The sequence below is a fragment of the Vulpes vulpes genome, chromosome 13 (assembly GCF_048418805.1).
Source record: "Vulpes vulpes isolate BD-2025 chromosome 13, VulVul3, whole genome shotgun sequence".
In the NCBI taxonomy this organism is placed as follows: Eukaryota; Metazoa; Chordata; class Mammalia; order Carnivora; family Canidae; genus Vulpes; species Vulpes vulpes.
In genome coordinates this window covers 10,000,001-10,018,487 of record NC_132792.1, presented here as the reverse complement: position 1 = coordinate 10,018,487, position 18,487 = coordinate 10,000,001, and the positions used below count along the sequence as shown (strand labels likewise).

The following is an 18,487-nucleotide window of genomic DNA, read 5'->3' as shown; positions in this document are numbered from 1 at the left end:
ATGGAGTGGGTGCAAGAATGGGGGGGGAACCCCAAAATGCTGAGATCTATGTTTTGCAAGCTGAGGAACGCAATGGACATTTTTATGCATCCAAAGCGAGCTTTTACACAGGAGCTGGACTGATCTGTTATCCATCCCCCCACAAAGCACAGCCAAGCAGTCTTGCTTCTCTCCACATGGAACACAGTGGACAAGTCACAAAATGGTTTGATTTCAGATGTTTGGGATCAACTGAGAATATGTTTATTTAAAAGCAATTTTAAATATTAAAAAAAGTAGAAATTAACACATACAGTACTGAAAAAACAGTCACATTAAATACATGTGAAATGACAAGCGTACTGATGTCTGGTGGTAACATCCAGATGAGAGTTTGGAATTTACCTGGTGGCGCTACGGGATCCCTACACAACATGTAGAAGTTCTAGGCAATAAAAAAATAAATAGCAATTGCTGTTCAACAGTAAAATAAGATACAGACTATTTGCAGAATGTAACTTTCCCCTCTGGGGGAAAAAAAGAACTAATTAACTATTTTTTTTTTCCATAAGGTTCCATAACCTTCAAAATACTATATCATGTACAGGATTGCAGATCGTGGTTCACTTATCAGACTCACACCCGACCGAGATCACCAAAGGTATTTATACTTAGCTTTCCTATGTCCCGCAGTAAGCTGGGTTAGAGAGAACTCAGATTCCTCATGAAAACAAAAACAAAACCGGGGCGGGGAGGCATTAAAAAAAAAAATGCGTTTGTGTAAAGTTGTTGCAAAAGAAGAAAAGAAGAACAGACAATGACTCCATGTAATTTTAGACATCTAGGTTTTGAGTTTTTTTTTTTTTTAGAAAAACCAGTTTATTTTGAGATCAGCTGGAAATACGGTAGGCCACGAAAACGAATAGTTCTTGAACGCAACTAAAAACGTGTACTTGAATGAACCAGGGCCCTAAGTCACTCCGGACGGAGACCTCCTGTCCTGACACCAGCGCGGCCCGCGAGCAGGGGCTGCAGACGCCCCGGGAAGGGCTCCCCGACGCCCGCCTTCTGTGCGGGGAGCTCACGGGGTCCCCCCCCCACCCCGCCACGGGCGACAACTGCTTAACATCACTTTCCAGAACAGCTGAGATGTTGTGTTGCAGGTTTGTCATGCAAGGTTTACCTATCAGGTGGTTATTCGAAGTTTTCATAGTACTCACTTAAGCGGAACTAAATCACTATTCACTGAGCGCGGAGACGCTGCTACGGGGGCTTCTCCGAGGGGTCGGTGGGGAGTTGTGCTTCTGTGAAGTGGACCTTTCCCTCTCGCCGCCGAGGTTAGCTGCTCAGAACTCTTAGCTCTCGGCGCTGTTGCCAGCAAAGCAGTTTAAGCAAACGTGATGCCAGAGGGACACACGAGCCTGGCAATCAAGAGAGCAGCCCCGCTGCCCCGGGAGGGCGGCTACTGTGTTCTTTCCAGAACCCGGACTGATGGCCGCGAGCCGGTCCTCACGGTGTTGGCACCAGGAGGCCGTGGAGGCAGACTCGCTGCGGGGAGGCCGCCCGGTCACGGCACTCGGCTGGGACCTGGCTTGACGGTGCCGCGTCTACGCAACGGAGCGTAAGCCCGGGAACCTCACCTACGACTGGGGCGTGATCAAGAGCACGGGGGAAGAAGAGGCTGGTTGCGGCACCCGGGCTCGGTGGTGGGGAAAGCGTGGGGGCTGGGGGGTGGGGGCCTGACCTTTGAATCCGTCATCTTCGTGAATCCGTCTTTCACGAGCTTAAAACTGACCAGGGGACAAGACTAAGAAAATAATTTAAGTTGACGTATCGGATGCTTTTAACACGTGTGCGGGATGCAAATTCAGCATAGGATATGGAACTTCACGCTCTGGGAAAGCCAAATGACTGACTAGAAACGGGTGTTGTTGCGACCTTATAATTTCTGCTTTAATGGCGATCAAGTTAAAAAAAACGTACAGTTCCACTTGTCCGTACTATTCCTTTATAAAAGGCAGATCTCAGGTAAGCTTCTAATGCATGCATAACGTGGAGGCTAATGTTTCCTGGCGGTCCTCGGTTCCTCAGAGTTGAACTTCATCAGATGCGTTTTAAGCTTTTGTCAAAATAGTCGTGAAGGATATGTTATTTCTGCATAATGAGGTAATATCTCAGGGGCGGGCACGCGTCGCCAGAAGACAGTATACAGCCACCTGGCCTACCCTGCGCGAGGCGGTGGGGACCGTGAGGTGCCACCGAAGGTTCTGGGTCGGTGGACACTTTGCCGGAGGAGTAATAACACTTACACACTGAACCGAGCACTTCTCTCTGTAATAAATACCCACGTCGGCTGCGGCAGCTGTAAACCGTGTCCCCAGCTAGCACTACGGGCTGCTCTCGCGGAGCTGCGAGTCTCACCTGGACAACAGAACCCACCTGTCTGCTAAGGCTGCGCTGCGGGCAACGCGGCTGCCAATACTGTTTGGTGAGGAACAGAGCCGCCCCCCCGCCCCGCAGCGGTGGCCGGAGACCCTCTCTCCGCAACGCCAGCAGCTCCTGCGCTCCTGGGTTTGTCTGTCTGCTGGGAAAGGGCATCGGGATGGAAGTGCCGGGCCCAGGCCCCCCACCGCCGGCGAGGGCGGAGCCCACGGGGTATTTACAGCACACACCGAGTCCCCTCCTGAGGTGGCCCTTCCGGGAGTCTCTCGCTCTGTAACAGCAGCTATATACACACGTGTGCACGGGGTTACGTGCAGGCAGCAGTCTCGCGTGAGGATGTGGACAATCGTCGGGCTCTGCTTTCTGCTAGTCGGACAGGATGTGAACAAAGGACACCGGGAAGACCCCCTTCCGCTCGGGCTGTCCTTCGATGTGTCCGATCTGCAGGGAGGAGAGACAGGCGTCAGGCCGCCCCGCGGAGCCCACGCGCGCCTGGACTGGGCCCCGAGGCCCGGGGCGGGGCGTGCGCTCACCCTGCCCCGCTGTCAGCTGCGTACTACGGGCGGTCGTAACACAAGGTACAACCGCTCCGGCACTTGCACGCGGATGTCACGGAGCACACACGGCGGGCCCGTGAGGCAGCCCCGCCCGGGATCCTCATCCTGTCCGCCGAGGTCTACACCCACCCCTGATGGGGGGGGAAGAACCCACCTGCGCGCTCACGCAGGCTGCAGACCCCCGAGTGCATCCCCCACCCGGGGGTGCGACTGCCTTTCTGGCCCCGTGACCTCACACAAACCTTGCGACGCCTCCTGTTTGTAAAATGGGGCTAAGATACCCTTTCTTCCCAGGCCTGTTGGGAGATTCTATGAAAAATCACACAGATGCGAAGGGCTGGCTCTGGCCCAGGGCTTGTTTCCTGGCTGCCGTGGGGAAAGGAGACGGGGAGGGCCTGACGTGGACGGTGGCCTCTGCGGCAGCTCCGCCGTCCGCCGCCTGCGCCTGTGACCACGGCCGCCTGCGAGGACTTCCTAACTACCTCGGACATAGAGGCGCTGCGTTAAGGGAATCCTCGCCCGAGCCTTCAGCAGAGAGCGCGGACACGCGCACTGGCCGGAAGGGACGATGCACAGACAGGAGGGTGGCTTGACGAGCCGGGCCAGGCCAGCTCCCACCTCCGTCCACAAGCCCCCGTGGTGTTGGCGGTGGCTGGAGCTGGAGCTGTGGGCTAGCCTGCGCTGCTCCCTTTACCTACGGGGCGGTCACCTGGGCAGCCACCTGGGCTACCGTGCACGGTTCTCTCACCTTGAGGGTGGACCCGACGGCAAGGCCTCACTTACCCACCCGGGGGGTGGGAGTGGGGGGTGGTCTTAGTTGGTGTCCTGCCCGTGAGAGGATTTGTGAATCGGAAATCTCTGGTGGCAGGGGCGGCATTATTTTCACGTCTGGCTCGGCAGATGTGCTGACGGCACACAGAATCTCCGCCAAGGGCAGCCCTGGTGGCTCAGCGGTTTAGTGCTGCCTTCAGACCGGGGTGTGATCCTGGAGACCCGGGATCGAGTCCCACATCAGGCTCCCTGCGTCTGCTTCTCCCTCTGCCTGTCTCTCATGCATAAATACATAAAATAGTTAAAAAAAAAAATCTCCACCGAGGAGGATGCTAGAGGCATCAGTGAAAACTTTCCACTTAACTCGCTCTGGGCCCTCTGCTGTTGTTATCAGATTCCTAGCGAAGGATCCGATCACTGCTTGTTTATAGTAATACCAGCGTATCACCAAGCGAGTTCTTGGGACACCCTTGGGAGGCAGGTTACTCCTGTCTCATTTCTGAGCAGGAAACAGGCTTATGGGAGGGACGTGCCTTATTGGAGGCCACAGAGCTACAAAGTGACTCCCGCCGGGGTCTTCAGAGCCCACCTCCTTGTTGTGATTCTAACCTGGCTCTCTAGCAGGCTCCACGCCAGGAGCCGGCTGGACCTGGGAGAGGCAGGAAGGGCCACCGGGGCCGGGCCGCCCCCCACCCCCGAGAGAGAGAGAGGCCTCATCACTTCCTCCGGGATGTCTCGGCTGCAGCACTGTGCACATTGCAGGCCAGTCATCCTGCTCTCCCAAGCACCCCTGGCTCCCACTGGCCAGAGGCTCAGAGCACCCACCCTCCCAGGTCCTGACAGTCGGAACTCTGGGGGGCAAAGCTGCCCGGGCCTCTGAGCCGCTGATTCGGTCCATGCAGAACCTGTGATCAGGAGTCTGGAGGTGCTCTCCAGGCCCAAAGGAAGAAAAGCCAAAGGAGCACGCATGCCTGCTGCGTGTGGACGTGTGTTTGCATGTGTGTACACGTGTGCGTGCACCTGTGCTTCGGGCCCTGGCAGGCTCTGCTGGCTTAGCTGTGAACCGCAGGTCCCTTCCTCAGCACACAGAACGGGTCCCTCCGGGCAGGTGGGACCCAGGCTGAGAGGAAGCAGCATCCCCAGCCAGGAGAGACACCTGCCACGGGTGGCCACCACCCACGTGGTGCCTCTGGCCTGCCGGTTGTCACAGGAGGCTCAATCCTGACAGCCTCAACAGCACAGATGGTCGGGCTGCCCTTGGAGCCGCTGAGAATCTCCAAGCTGTGTGAGGACACTCGGGCAGCAGGTTTTAACGTAAAAGGGATTTTTGTAGATATTTCTGTTTACTCCCGTAAAATCAAGGGAGGAGGGTATCATGCCCCACTTTACAAAGGCAGAACCGCCGGATTGAGGATGGAGCCCCCGGCCCTGATGCCCAGCCCGGGATGGCCTGACACGGGGACTCGGGCTCTGAGGTCAGAGATGCTTCCGAAGGCTGACCGCCTGCCTCCGACCTGTGTCACATGCTTAACCTCGAGCCTCAATTTCACATCTGAAAAAGCAGGAAATGCCTGCGGCTCGCAGGTTGTACGATCACGAGGGCAAAGCACAGGCGCACGTTCGTTCTCCCGACCCGGTGTCAGAGCTCCACGCCTGCATTTCTAGACGACTCGGGGAGAGAAGACGCCCCACGAGAACGCTGGCGGGCAAGTGAGGACCCCGGTCCCCGGGGGCGCCCACCCGAGGCGGCCTGGTACATACCCACCACTCCTGGTCCTCCTCCCCTGTGACGACAATCACTTCCCCCTCCATGAACGTGAGCTCGTCGTCATTGTCCGCCTGGCAGTCGTAGATGGTCTTCACTCGTCTCACCTTGTTTTTCCCCTTTAAGAAAGAACCTGGGTTTTAGCTGGACAAAAGCACACAGTGGCCTTGGGCCCGTGACTTACCCTCACTGAGCCTCCACGTCTCCTCTGTGGAGGGGGCGGCAAGCGCGCGGGGGGCTGTGTGCTCCCCCACTCTGTGCCCCCCACATCAGGACAGAGGAAACCACGAGTGGGGATCGAAATCCAGCCTCGCCCAAACCCCTGAAGCACCCTGCCCTCCCCCACTCCCGAGAGCAGCTTGCAGAGATGACAGCAGAGTCTAAAAATGGTTTTGGGAAACATGATGTAAAGAGAAATGTGCAGCTTCTGCATACTGAATGCACAGCGTAAACAAATTTCTCAGTCCCCTCATGCAAAGTACCAAGTCAGCACATGCTGGTTAAACAGGGCGGCGGCCCAGGCTGGGAGGATTCTAGGCAGTTGCCCAAAATGTTTTAATTTCTGATCAGTTTTCACTTGTACTTTTATCTGCGGGACGTCTGGTTCTCTGCAGACAGACGGGAATGGAGAAACCATCTTCCAAAGGAGGTTTTTGGTGCCTCACTGATTAAATAATTTGTTTTTTTAAAAAAAGAAAAAAGCAAGCCTTGGCTCTCAATGTGTTGGGTCAAGTGACTTCTCTCTGTCCCTGGTTTCTCCCTAAGTCACCCCACTCCCTCCTGCGGTTCCTCCCGGGGCGCGAGCGGTGGGGCTGGTGGGGCAGAGGAACCGAGGCCTTGCGAGTCTTCGTTGTCTTGGGCCCATGGCCCCTAGGTGATACTTGATAACGGGGAGGATGAAATGAGGTCATAAAACAACTGGCAAGTGCACGGCACGCGCTGGGATCCCGTACATCGAGGTGCCTGGCGGTGCCTGGGCTCTCGGGACATCGCCCCCGTGAAGAGCAGAGGCGTCTGCCGCCGTACACACGGACTGCGGTGGTCTCCAGCCCGAGGGACAACGGGCTTTGTTTCTCCTGCCCTTCCCTTAGCGTGGAAGTGACACACTTTTACTGCAATGCTGATTTGATAATGAGCGAGGGCGGATCCCCTGTGTGCAGTGGGAGGCCTTCCGGTTCCTCACTAACTGTGCTCCTCAGCCACGGGGGTGCAGCCGTGGGCGGTGCAGACAGTACACTGAATGCTCCCGGGGCGCTTTCCCAAAAAAAGAGTGTTTTTTTTGGGGGGGGAGGGGAAGCATTTTTATATTAAAATAAAATCGGTATATTGTAGAGTAGAGAGCATTTCAGGAAAAGGAGGGAATGTGGGGTGTCAGCCGAACTGTGCTTGTGCAAGTCTCATTGGGCTTTGCCTCTGGTTCCTCTGGAAGATGCGGGGAGAGCTGAGTGGGAGATTTTCAGAACCCTGAGAGGGAACCTGCCTTCCTGTGACTCTAAGAAAGGGAAATGTCATCCTCCAGGCTCTAAGACAAGTGTGCGCGCGCTGCCGCTCATCCCTCACTGCACCGAACTGCCCGTGAGCTCAGCGGCTGCATTAGCTCCTTCCTGTGTACCAGGGGACCGGGCTCAGAGAGGGTAAGGAACGCGCCCAGGTCACACAGTGAGAGCGGGAGCTCAGGGCGGGTCCTGAAGCCCGCCGGCTGGAGTCCAACACCCGCGTCCCTAACCGCTAGACTCTGCTCCACCACCATGCCTGAACCACAGCCAGCGTAGGTGAGCAAGCTTGTGATTTTTCTGTGTTAGCTGGGGCACAGACTCTCCCGCCAGGTTTCGGAGAGCAGTGGAGTTTTGCAAAAGCCTCAAAATTGATGTCTACCCACCGTATTGATTTTCCTGGGCAGTGGTACGGGCGTCTCTGGCAGAGTGGGCGTGAGGTCATTGGAGTCTTCAGATGCTTGCTTTTGGATGGCGTCTCGGGACTGCACATTTGGGGAGAGATCTGCCGGGTGTGCCTTCTGCGTGACGTCGGGGGGCTGCTGCGCCTTGGGTGAGACATCTCCGGTCTGGGGTTTCGCCAGCAGGTCCCCCAGCTGCGGTTTGGGAGGCAGGTCCTTCATCTGTGGCTTGGGAGGTAAGTCTGCCAGCTGGGGCTTGGGTGGCAGGTCGCCCAGCTGCGGCTTGGGGGGCAGTTCTCCTGGCTTCGGTGGCAAATCTCCAATTTGGGGCTTGGGAGCCAGTTCTGTGGGCTTCGGGGGCAGGTCTCCAGGTGGTGGCTTCTGCGGTAACTCTGCCAACTGCGATGACTTCTGGAAGATCTCGGGCGGGATGTTGGCTTTATCTAGGGAGAGGTGATGGCTGGTTTCTGTTTTCCTTAGTGCCACTGTGGGAAGCAACCACAGACAGCAAGGTCACCAGAGGGGACCCCGAGGTGGGGAAGCGCTGCCCCCTCCTTCGGTCACCGGGAGGACCGATGGAGAGTGAGTGCCCGTTCTTAGAAGATGAAAGTTGGAAGCCTAGAAGGCGTCCACGGGACCGTATGCGATTTCGTGCCTCAGTTACATAAGAACAGGATGTCCAAACTAATCCAGAATTAAAAAAAAAAATGACTATAATACAAACAGGTTACAGAAAATTAGAAGGATAGAGTTAAGTTTTCTACAAGCCTGCCACCTAAATGTAGCCATTGACGGTAATGTGCCGTATTTCCTTCTGGACTTTTCTATGTGTTTTCCATAGGTAAAACTTTCATCTGCTTTTATCTGCACACCGCTTTAGCGAGAGGCAGGCATATGCCAGGTCAACAAAATTCCTCTGGCAGCAGTACATAATTTTTAGTGTTGCATTCTGTTCTGTAGCTGTAGCAGGATTCGTGATGAATGACCCCGTCTCTAGGATCCCTATACTACAGGAGCGGTGAAAGGCCTCTCCTCTCGCCTCCTCCCCACCACCCCCTGAGCTAACCTCTGTTACATTTTGGTGATACAACCACACGTACTTAGGAAACCACACACCGGATTACAACACACACTTTGTCTGCAACTTCGTGTCTTGCCTACTCAATATGTTTGGGAGGATTTCCTAGGCAGGTCCTCTCTATTCTCTGTATGGCCACGGCTGTGTAATTCTGCACAGCTTGGGGATTCTAGGTTGTGGAAGCGTTCCCAAGGCTTTTTGCACAGCTTTGTCGGTAGGACCGAGGGCACTAAGGACATGTCTCCAAGTGCAGCTCCACCACTTACTGAACTTGCTGTGTGATCTTCGGTAAATTACACAACCTCTCTGTGCTTCACCTTCCTTATTTCTAAAATATGAGTTAATACAGGTAAAAAATTTGCCAATAGGACCTGACAGGCTCTAAGTATCATATAAGAGTATTATCTTTACTGTCAGGCAGGGTTCTTTGGGGCCGGGATTCATATTTTTACTTATTTTTGGAACTCTGGCTCCTGGTAGAGAGGCCAAGCACAGTGTATGCATCCTGCAAGGAGACAGCTGACAGAAGGCACACTGAGCAAGTCAAACGAAGACTTTCATTCTAGAAGTACGATATATTCAGAAAGATATTCTTCAAACTTATTAAAAGGAAAGGAAAGATGAACCCCAGTGTTGCAAACTGTCACAAGCTGTACTGTGGCTGCTTCTGCTCATGGCCTGCTTGGCCACGTCCCAGCGCACGGGCCGGCCCCTGAACTTCAGCTGATGTGCCCCAGCTCAGAGTTCAAGCAAGCCAACGTCCTCTCTTGCAAATCGCCAACTGGGTAAACGGATGTCTGAGGCAGGCAGTGATGGGGGAAGCTGGGGGAATCCCTGAGGCAGCGGGGCTGGTGAGCCGTGCTGTGAGCCACTGGCGGGGGAACAGCAACTGTAGGTGCTGGGCAGAGAGAACCCCAAAACATTCACGTTCAGTTCAAGGAATTTATTCTGTAAAAAAGGATCAAAGCCAGGCTGAGGTGCTCGTGCTTGAATGCTCAGCACGGCACCGTTCCAGCGAAAAAGCTACATGCAGGCCGTGTGGAGGCAGGACGGCAGGGCCTGCCCTAGACTTCAAGGCACCAGACAACAGAATACTATGCAGCCAGGAAAAGTCAGACCGCATGCAATTTGTTACAGGAAATGCTTCTGATCTACTATAAGAAAAAACCAAACCAAACCAAACCAAATCAGGGACACCTGGCTGGCTCAGTGGTTGAGCATCTGCCTTTTGGCTCAGGTTGTGATCCCGGGGTCAAGTCCCACATCGGGCTCCCTGCAGGGAGCCTGCTTCACCCTCTGCCTGTGTCTCTGCCTCTTTCTCTGTGTCTCTCATGAATAAATAAATGAAACCTTAAAAACAAAACAAAACATCACACCGTAACTTAAAACCTAAAACAAAAAAGTACAGTGAAAGTGTTTCTGTTGGGTGATAAAAGAATCGGGTGGTTTGTATTTTTCTTCTCTTTGATTGTATATTTTTTAAATATTCTAGAATGAATACATATACTATTATAATAGGCAGGAACAAAATGAGAAAATAGTTTCTCCTGTAGGGAAGCTTGCCCAACCTTTGGCTATTCTATTTCCAAGCTGGTTTTGTGTTTCCCTGGCTCCAATGAAAAGTCCTTTCCGAACTGCATTTTTTTAACTCTGAAGGAATGACCAGCAAACTCTCCCCCAAAAACTGGACCACAGGGAGTACACCGCTGGAGTGAGGCCCATTAAGAACAAGACAGGAACGGGCGTTCCCAGACTGACCCCCACTCCTTACAAAAACCTGGGAGGTTATGGTGCAGCTGGTGTGCGCAGAAAGGACTGGGTGGAAGGAAATGGATACGAAGCAATACCACCCAGAGTACAGCCTACTGAAACGCTCTTCCCTTGGCCGTGATCATTCTACCCCTGAGAATGGCTTCTAAGCACACAACTGAAGAGGAGGAAGCAAATGAAGAAAAACCCTGCAAGACTGGGGTCCAGATTCCCAACAAAAGGGGTTGCTGCAGACGAGCCGTGTAAGAGTCAGGGCCGATACTCGAGCACTGGCCAGTGGCCTCGTGCAGTGATTCTAATGCAGGATGGGTGGATGGGCCTTGGCTTTGAGCATGAACAGCCGCACACTTCACACAAAGAGAGACAACCAGACGGCATCCACCTCTTGTGAGAAGAACACACGACTGCCGCCCAGGAAGCAGTTTTGCTGAAGCCTGAACTTGTATCTGATTGGGTCTGGAGATCCAACTTCTGATTGACAGGAGACACAGAGGACAGAGGAGCATGTTAAACCATCACATGGGGATGAGGTCAGCAGAACCCAAACTGGAAAAATCTACTAGGATGAACAGCTCAGTTCCTTCCACACATAAACTATGAGAAAAGGGGAGAGATGCAGGGAGACTATTAGCCTAAGAAACACAAGAGACCAACTCGCCAATTGTCCCGTCAGCTGGACCTTGTTTCATTCACTCTTGATGTGAACAATTTGTTAAAGGAAGGGAAAAAAAAAAGGGTATTTATGAGACAATCAGAAATGTAAACTGGGGATTTGAAGGTATTAAGAAACGTTGGATTTTTAAAATGCGAGAGTGTCTGAGACGTGATAATGGTATGTAGCGTGTCTAGGTGGTATGATGTGCACATCTGCCACGGGACTTGCTGGGGATGGGAGACAGACGAAACCAGCTCAGGCATAAACTGGTCATTGCTGGAGCTGCGTGATGAGCCTCTGGCGGTGAGGTGGAGGAGGCTACTCTGTGTTTTAAAGTATTTTTGTATAGGCTTATGGGTAATTTCAAAACCAGTTAAAAAAAAAAAAAGGCAAGAGAAAAGAAAAGGAGCAGTACAATGAGGCGGTGGTTGGAGGGAGCTGGTCCTGCTGGGATGCTCACAGCACACTTGCTTCTGGTGGAATGGCTCAGCGTGAACGCCACTGTGAAGAGGGGTACGTGTGCCAAGGCACCGTCCCCGAGTCAGGAGGGGTGGGAGTGGGGCTCATGTATCAGCATGGGGTCGTCCCGAGGACGTGGCCAGCTGCTTTCTGGGGGACAAGTGCAGGCAGGCAGGGCACGTGACGGTGAGGGTGGACGGGGGTGGGCTTACGTCCTGTTCCCTGAGAAAACAGAAGTGAGGTTTCTAGGAGCACAGAGAAGGTGTGAAGGAGAGGAGGGCTAGGGCAGTGGCGAGTCAGTGGATCCCAGAGATGGAGGGTGCCAGGCACCATCAGAGGCCCGTGTGAGCCCAGCGGTCAGGAAGCAGAGCGGAGCTGCTGTCCTGTGCTTCTCTAGCACGTCCCAGTGTGTGGAGCAGCCCAGGGTTGGTCAGGTGAGCAGAAGCCACACAGGAGGTGCGCGGAAGAGGATGGAGAGTGTTAGAAGAGAGATGCTGGCTGGGGCGGGGAGAGGGGAGGAGCAGTGAGAAGGAGGCAGCAGCCACGGAGTGGGGGTGGGGGGGTAGTGGGGCTAAGGATGGCTGCGGTTTAGAAGCAAGAAGGGAGCTGGGGGGATCCCTGGGTGGCGCAGTGGTTTGGCGCCTGCCTTTGGCCCAGGGCAGGATCCTGGAGACCCAGGATTGAATCCCACATCGGGCTCCCAGTGCATGGAGCCTGCTTCTCCCTCTGCTTATGTCTCTGCCTCTCTCTCTCTCTCTGTGACTATCATAAAAAAATAAAAAAAAATAAAAAAAAAAGAAGGGAGCTGGGCGGGCAGGTGGAAGGAATCGGTGGTAACGTGCAATCGATAATTGATGTGGGAAGAGCACAGGCTCAAATCTGGGCAGACTGCAGATAAGTGGGAGCAGTGCTGCCGAAACACCTCAAGCTTCTCTGGGACCAGGACAGCATCTTGGGCTGAGGTTAAAAGAAGAAAACAATGACCTGAGATAAAGACTCAGTAAATCCAGGGAAGCTTCCTCTGTGTTCCATGGAGAATGAACTGGAAGCCACCGGACTCTCACTGTACTACAGTACAGGAGCCTGGCAGGTGCACCTCCAAATACGCCACTTGGCCAAAGGCCTCGGGAGAGGGGTGGATCCCAGCTTCCCACCACGGAGTCCTAACTTTGACTTCTGGGGTCAAAGGTCTTGACCTGAGCCTCTGCCTGCACCCAACGTTGGGCCCTCTGGCCTCGTGGGCCTAAGTGAGGATGGATGGAATGAAACAAAGGCATCTCGGTAATCTCAGCCCCCGATGGGGAGCTGGCAACAAAGGAGGGGGAGCAGATAAGACAACGGACATGCTGGTCATACGGATGAAAAGCTCGATCAGGATCAAGGAAGATTTGGTCAAAGAACCGAGTGTCTTCGCTTGGCAAGGCAGCGGCATTCACAGACACTGCTTTCTTGTACTTCTCAGAGCACGAGTATCTCTACTTTGCATGATGGATGCCATCCCAGGGAAGGATTTCTGTGCCCCAGAAAGCGAGGGGCTTTCTGAAGCCATGATCTCATTTCGTCCTTACAAAACCTCACGAAGCAGGTATTCTTGCCCATGTTTAGAGGTGAGGAATCTGAGGCTTTGGGGAGCTTCCGAGTCCTCTGCCCAGGCCACACGAGTGAGGGTGGAGGTGGTGGTGGTTCCCAGGTCTCTCTGGGAAGGAATGGTATCCCCATACCCAGGGATGATAACATATCTCCTAAAAAAGGACTGGGAGTTTTTTGGGTTTTGTTTTGTAAAGTATGGTGTTTTTGCTAATCACAAAACTTGAGTTTATAAATCTCTTTCTTCACTGAACAAATATTTATTGGGCATCTACGACATGCCAGGTACTGCTTTAGGCATCTGGGATCAAGCCATGTACGAAAGAGACGGAGGCACCTGTCCCCTTGGAGGGCACAGTGACGGTCTAGTTACATGAACACGAGAAAGAGAAATCTTACCTTTCTGAGGTAGTTTAGGAAGAACTCTTGGACCAAGGGCAGTCTTTGCAGAACCGGTGCTGGTTAACAAATAAGAAGCATTTAGAATCTCAAGATGCTACAATATCATTAGTGATATCATATTCAAAAAAAAAAAATCACAAGAGTTTGATGAATTCTCTAAAAACCCTTTCAAAATTTCTTTAATGAAAGAGGACGGTCTGTTTTCCACAGTTCAAAATGTGCCCGGCTGGGGAGGACCCAGGGAAGGGTGGAAAGGTCAACTCTGTGAGTGATGAAGTTACCACTTCTTCCCCTTGAAACCTGCCCTCAGAGGCAACGTCTGAGAGCACCTGGCGCCTGGTAGCGCGTGACCCAGGGTACTGCACAGAAGTCAGTCTCCTCGAGGGATTAGTGTCTCTCACCCTACCTCTCGCCACCCTCACTTCCGGGCGGGGAAACTGAAGTCTGGGGAATTTCAGCCCAGGGTCCCAAGGCTGGCCAAGGGGAGGAGCTATAAATTGAGATCTCAGCTTTGTTCATTGCCAGGGCTTTGCGTCCTCCATGGCACCAGAGTAGACAGCTTGGGCTCTCAGACCTCTGGGCTCTCTCCCTGAGCTTCCCCTCCTCTTGGGGCCCTTATAAAATGAGTAGGGAAAAACACTCAAGTGTTGGGAATAGAAGTCCACCCCATGTATTCTGAATCATCCAATGTTCCTCCCCACACACCTGCCATCATCAAAATGCCAGGGCTGCAGGTGCCACCTGTTAGCTGGCACCCACTGGGCTCCCTTAGCAAGAGGCTGGAGCTATTCTCAGAGGAGGCCAGAGCGTGCAGACCCAAAGAGAAGCAGCAGCCGAGCACCTGAGTCCCACGTGCCAAGAGCCCCTCTGAATCTCTCATTTGTCCTCTTCTGTCCTAAGAACTGGCTTTCCCCTCTTTCTCTCCTAACTGCATTTAAAAGCAGAGGGAAGGATCCCTGGTGGCACAACGGTTTGGTGCCTGACTTTGGCCCAGGGCGCGATCCTGGAGACCAGGGATCAAGTCCCACGTCAGGCTCCCTGCATGGAGCCTGCTTCTCCCTCTGCCTGGGTCTCTGCCTCTCTCTCTGTGTCTATCATGAATAAATAAAATCTTAAAAAAAAAAAAATAAAATAAAAGCAGAGGGAAAGCCAAACCAAACAAACAGAACAAAGTTAAAGAAGATGACATGCATCTCCTAACTGCTTTCTCCTCAGCTCTCATGAAATCCTACCGCCCCCGGGCTGCGAATCTGGAAAAGGTGAACACACAGAGTCTTGCCTTGGACGCCTCTGGAGCGTGTGTTTCTCACGTCCGGGCTCGGCATGCTCTCAGGGAAGCACACCTGCCGATTCCTGACGTGAGCACGGCAGTTATTCCCGACAGAGGCCCTGGGTCAGCACCAAACACTCACGGGCCTGGCTTTCTTCCCCAGGAGGGAACATAAGGTTGCCGCCGCGTGCATGGATGCAGCTTGATTCTGTTTAAAAAGCATTTTGTGGGCACTCTCCATGTGATCAGATGCCCCCACCCTCTGGAAGATGACCCCAGAACTGCAGTGTGAGTTGCCCAGAGCAGGCTGGAGAGGGGATGGAGTGGGAATGGGTGGGTGGACGTGAGGGAAGGGGACTATGGGCCTTGGAGTCTGGAGGACACTGGGCCGAGTCCAGCTCTGACATCTGCCACCACTTAACCTCTCAAACTCTCAGGGCCGTTCTCTCATCTGCAAAACTGAGGAAACAGTAATCGGCCTATCTTGTAAAGTTGAGACTAAATAGGACGGTGGCATTAAAATAAATGAGGACTTTGTTTTTCTCTTTGATAAACTCTGGAAAGTAACCCCCTATACCAGCTGACGCTCCCTGAGGTTTGGGGACTGGAAGTGGCTCTTTGTGTCTTTATCTTGGATCGCGCCTCTAGAGAAAACCCTCTGTGCTGCAATTGGCTACGTGGTGCCTATAGAAGATCTTCCCAAGTATCCCATTTCCGTGGAAGGAGGGAAGAAAGGGTCGCTGCTTTTAGTCCTGCCTAAGAGAATCTTACAAAACAGGGCACTTAAAGTCATATTTTTAAGTCTGAAAATCTCTGGGCTGTCGGGTTTCCCTGAGGACTGTTTTCATTCCCAAGACAGCAAGAAGGAGTCAAGAGGGAAAGTAACAAAACAGAGCAATTTCTCTAAACAAATTAAAAATAGGGGGCACCTGGGTGGCTCAGTGGTTGGGCATCTGCCTTGGGCTCAGGTTGTGATCCTGCGGTCGAGTCCCACACCGGGCTCCCCGCAGGAAGCCTGCTTTTCCCTCTGCCTCTGTGTCTCTCATGAATAAATGAAATCTTAAAAAAATTCAAAATTAAACCTCATTCTGATGGACTCTGACATCAAGAAATGAGGTCTGGCCCTGTGGGGAACCTTGATGGGAGGAGAAGCTGGATGGGTGTGACTCGTGGTGGCCAGCCACCAGGGACGGGTGCATATGGACAGCGAATGTTAGGTCCTCTTCGCTATCAGCACCAGCTGGCAGACCACACTTCCAGCAGACTGCCGCTAAAACCCACTTATTTATTTATTTTTTAAAAGATTTTATTTATTCATGAGCGACACAGAGAGAGAGAGAGAAAGAGAGGCAGAGACCCAGGCAGAGGGAGAAGCAGGCTCCATGCAGGGAGCCCGATGTGGGACTCGATCCCAGGACTCCAGGATCACGCCCTGGGCCAAAGGCAGCACTAAACTGCTGAGCCACCTGGGCTGCCCTAAAACCCACTTCTAGAATTCGGAACGGTCAGCTATGATCCCAGTGGCAGCAGGAACATGAAGGCGCCTTACCTGGATTGCTGAGACAGTCCCTCGAACTTGTTTGCGGTCTTACTTGATGATGATGGACCCACATCGTTACCTATGGGAAGAATCAGGTGTCAAGTTGCATCTTCAGACAGGGAAACGGAATGAGGGGGTTGAGGATTTGGCAGACGGGCACCCCTCTGGTTCCGGAAAGGAATTTAAAAGACTCCAGGGAGAACAGTATGCATTTGTAACTTCAAAACAAAACTGGTTGGGGCTACGATGATGTTTTTCTTGCTCTCCAAAGGCTATGCTGAAAAGATGAGCAGCCTGCTTCCAGGCAAGGCCTATAAGGTTATAGGACTTTGGGGACGTCCCGTTGGCTCTGGATCTTGTCCTTAGCTTGGGTGCAAGGAAAGAAGAGTAAAACTTCTAATGCGCCCAGAGGTGGCATGCCGGGTAGACCAGCCCTGGGAGCCAGGCTCAGAAGAAACACACAACCCACCAACTGTGTGTGTGTGGGCACTATTCAGCAGGCTGGTGATGACTGGCCATCTGCAGGGCAGGACCTTAAGGCACTTCTTCATCATTCACTTAGACAATAGCATTTATTAAGCATCTACTGTGTGCAAGGCATGAACATAAGAGCAAGAGGCACAAAAGCAAGTAAGATGTCCCTGCTCGTGCAGAGCTTCTGATCTGGCCTGGGAGATGCACGTGTATACACTAGACTAGTAATGTGGAGTGGGTGCATGTTGAACAGGGATGGGTGCTCCAAAAAGGAAACTGTCCAAACCTGACTGGTAAGAGCAGCAGGGCAGGTCCTCTGTGGGGGACAGGGCGCCTGAACAGTGAAGCACTTTCTAATGCGGGAGCAGCAAAAGCACACACGCGGTCTTTGACCAGGACAAGGCAGAAAGACTGGTGAGAATCAAGGGGGCTCCTGTGTGACCCATGCCATGGTGGGAGGAGCAGAGCCCCAAGCTGCCAGGCGGCCGGCCAGGAGGCCTCCCTGGTACCTGCAGGGCACAGCTACCTCTGGGGCTCTAACTTGCTTCCTTGCCCACCCTGCGGTGGAAACTCCAGGCACGGCCCTTCCTCCCCTGCCTAGACACGCATGGAATCCCCCAGGTGCCACTGAGGAGACTCAGAAACTGCAGGACAGGTGCAGAGGCCAGGACTGGCCAAAGCTCTGAGCTCTGCCCTACACGGTGGGTCAGCTCCACGGCACCCACAGTGGCCCCAGTGCTTTTCCTCCTCATAACAACATGAAGAGCTGGCCTCATTATCTTCATTTTAAAGATGAGGAAACGAAGTTAAGTGAACCAGTGGCTGCAGGTCGCTTGGCTACCTGATATACCTGGAAGTCCTGACCACAAGTCTACTACCTGTCCTGACCCCTGGATGGGAACGTCGATAATAGCGACCACCGTTCACTGAGCGTTTACTAGGAGTGACGTCCGGGGGGTAAGTACGTCACTGGAATCAGGTCCATGACGTACATAATACAATTGCCCTCCACGTTGTGTATGAAGAAACACACAAAGTGGTACAACCAAGCCCAAGGTCAAGTAGCTGGTAGGGGCAAGAGCTGGGATGCAGAGCCAAGCGGTCTGCCTCCAGGATCTGTACTAATCACCCCTCTATCACCGCTCGTCCCATTGAACCTCCCAGATAGGGAGAGGCTGCTGGAAGGCTAAAATGGGGCCTCCTGGGACAGAACTTTCTATAACTCGAGGACACTGCTGCAAGAAGCAACTAGCTAAACTGGTGTTACGGAGGCCAATGATTTTCAACAAATATAGCTTTATTTGAATAAGACACTCCTTCCAACCATCGGTACATTTCCGTGATCCGTCACAGATGCTGACGGACTCCGGGGCAGCCTCTCACGGAATCCTCCGAGCTCTGAATGCTGTTCGAGTAGGTGTTTCTTTTCAGCGTGGTCCTCAGTGTGAGTCTTAGGACTGGCTATCAGATCTCACACTTTCAGACTTTGATGAGCCGTAACAATCAAAATGTCAAAGAAAGTTCTATGGTAGGGTAAACTACTGCATCTGTTGATTCCCTTTCCAGGTAGAAAACACTCCAAACCAGTGATTCTTAACCCTCTTACATGCGGGACGAACTATGAGACCATTTGGGTTGTAGAAGGCCACCCACTCTGCTGTCATGCAGATGAGCCACCACGCCAGGGTCTGTGGCCTGACACTGCAGCCCAAATGTCCATGTCCTCATTTAACCCTGCTCTCTGGCCACTTGAGGTGACTCTCCATCTCCAAAGACGCTGTGTTTCTATGCTCCGTAAGCTCTGCCCCTCTGTCCCCTCTCTCTGCAGCCCCAAACCCCTCCCA

General features: G+C 53.0%; 1 protein-coding gene across 2 annotated transcripts in view; it reads right to left on the bottom strand.

Moving 5' to 3' along the window:
* Positions 1-220: 220 nt before the first annotated feature.
* Positions 221-18,487, bottom strand: part of ASAP1 (ArfGAP with SH3 domain, ankyrin repeat and PH domain 1) — a 357,684-nt gene continuing 339,417 nt past the window's right edge. For both annotated transcript variants that reach the window (XM_072733909.1, XM_072733908.1), the window contains 5 exons: positions 16,179-16,248; positions 13,357-13,415; positions 7,394-7,893; positions 5,511-5,633; positions 221-2,862 (listed from right to left, as the gene is read on the bottom strand). In XM_072733909.1, the coding sequence (XP_072590010.1) occupies positions 2,788-2,862; positions 5,511-5,633; positions 7,394-7,893; positions 13,357-13,415; positions 16,179-16,248 (827 nt within the window). In that variant the 3' untranslated portion in view covers positions 221-2,787. The remainder of the gene's footprint in view (positions 2,863-5,510; positions 5,634-7,393; positions 7,894-13,356; positions 13,416-16,178; positions 16,249-18,487) is intronic.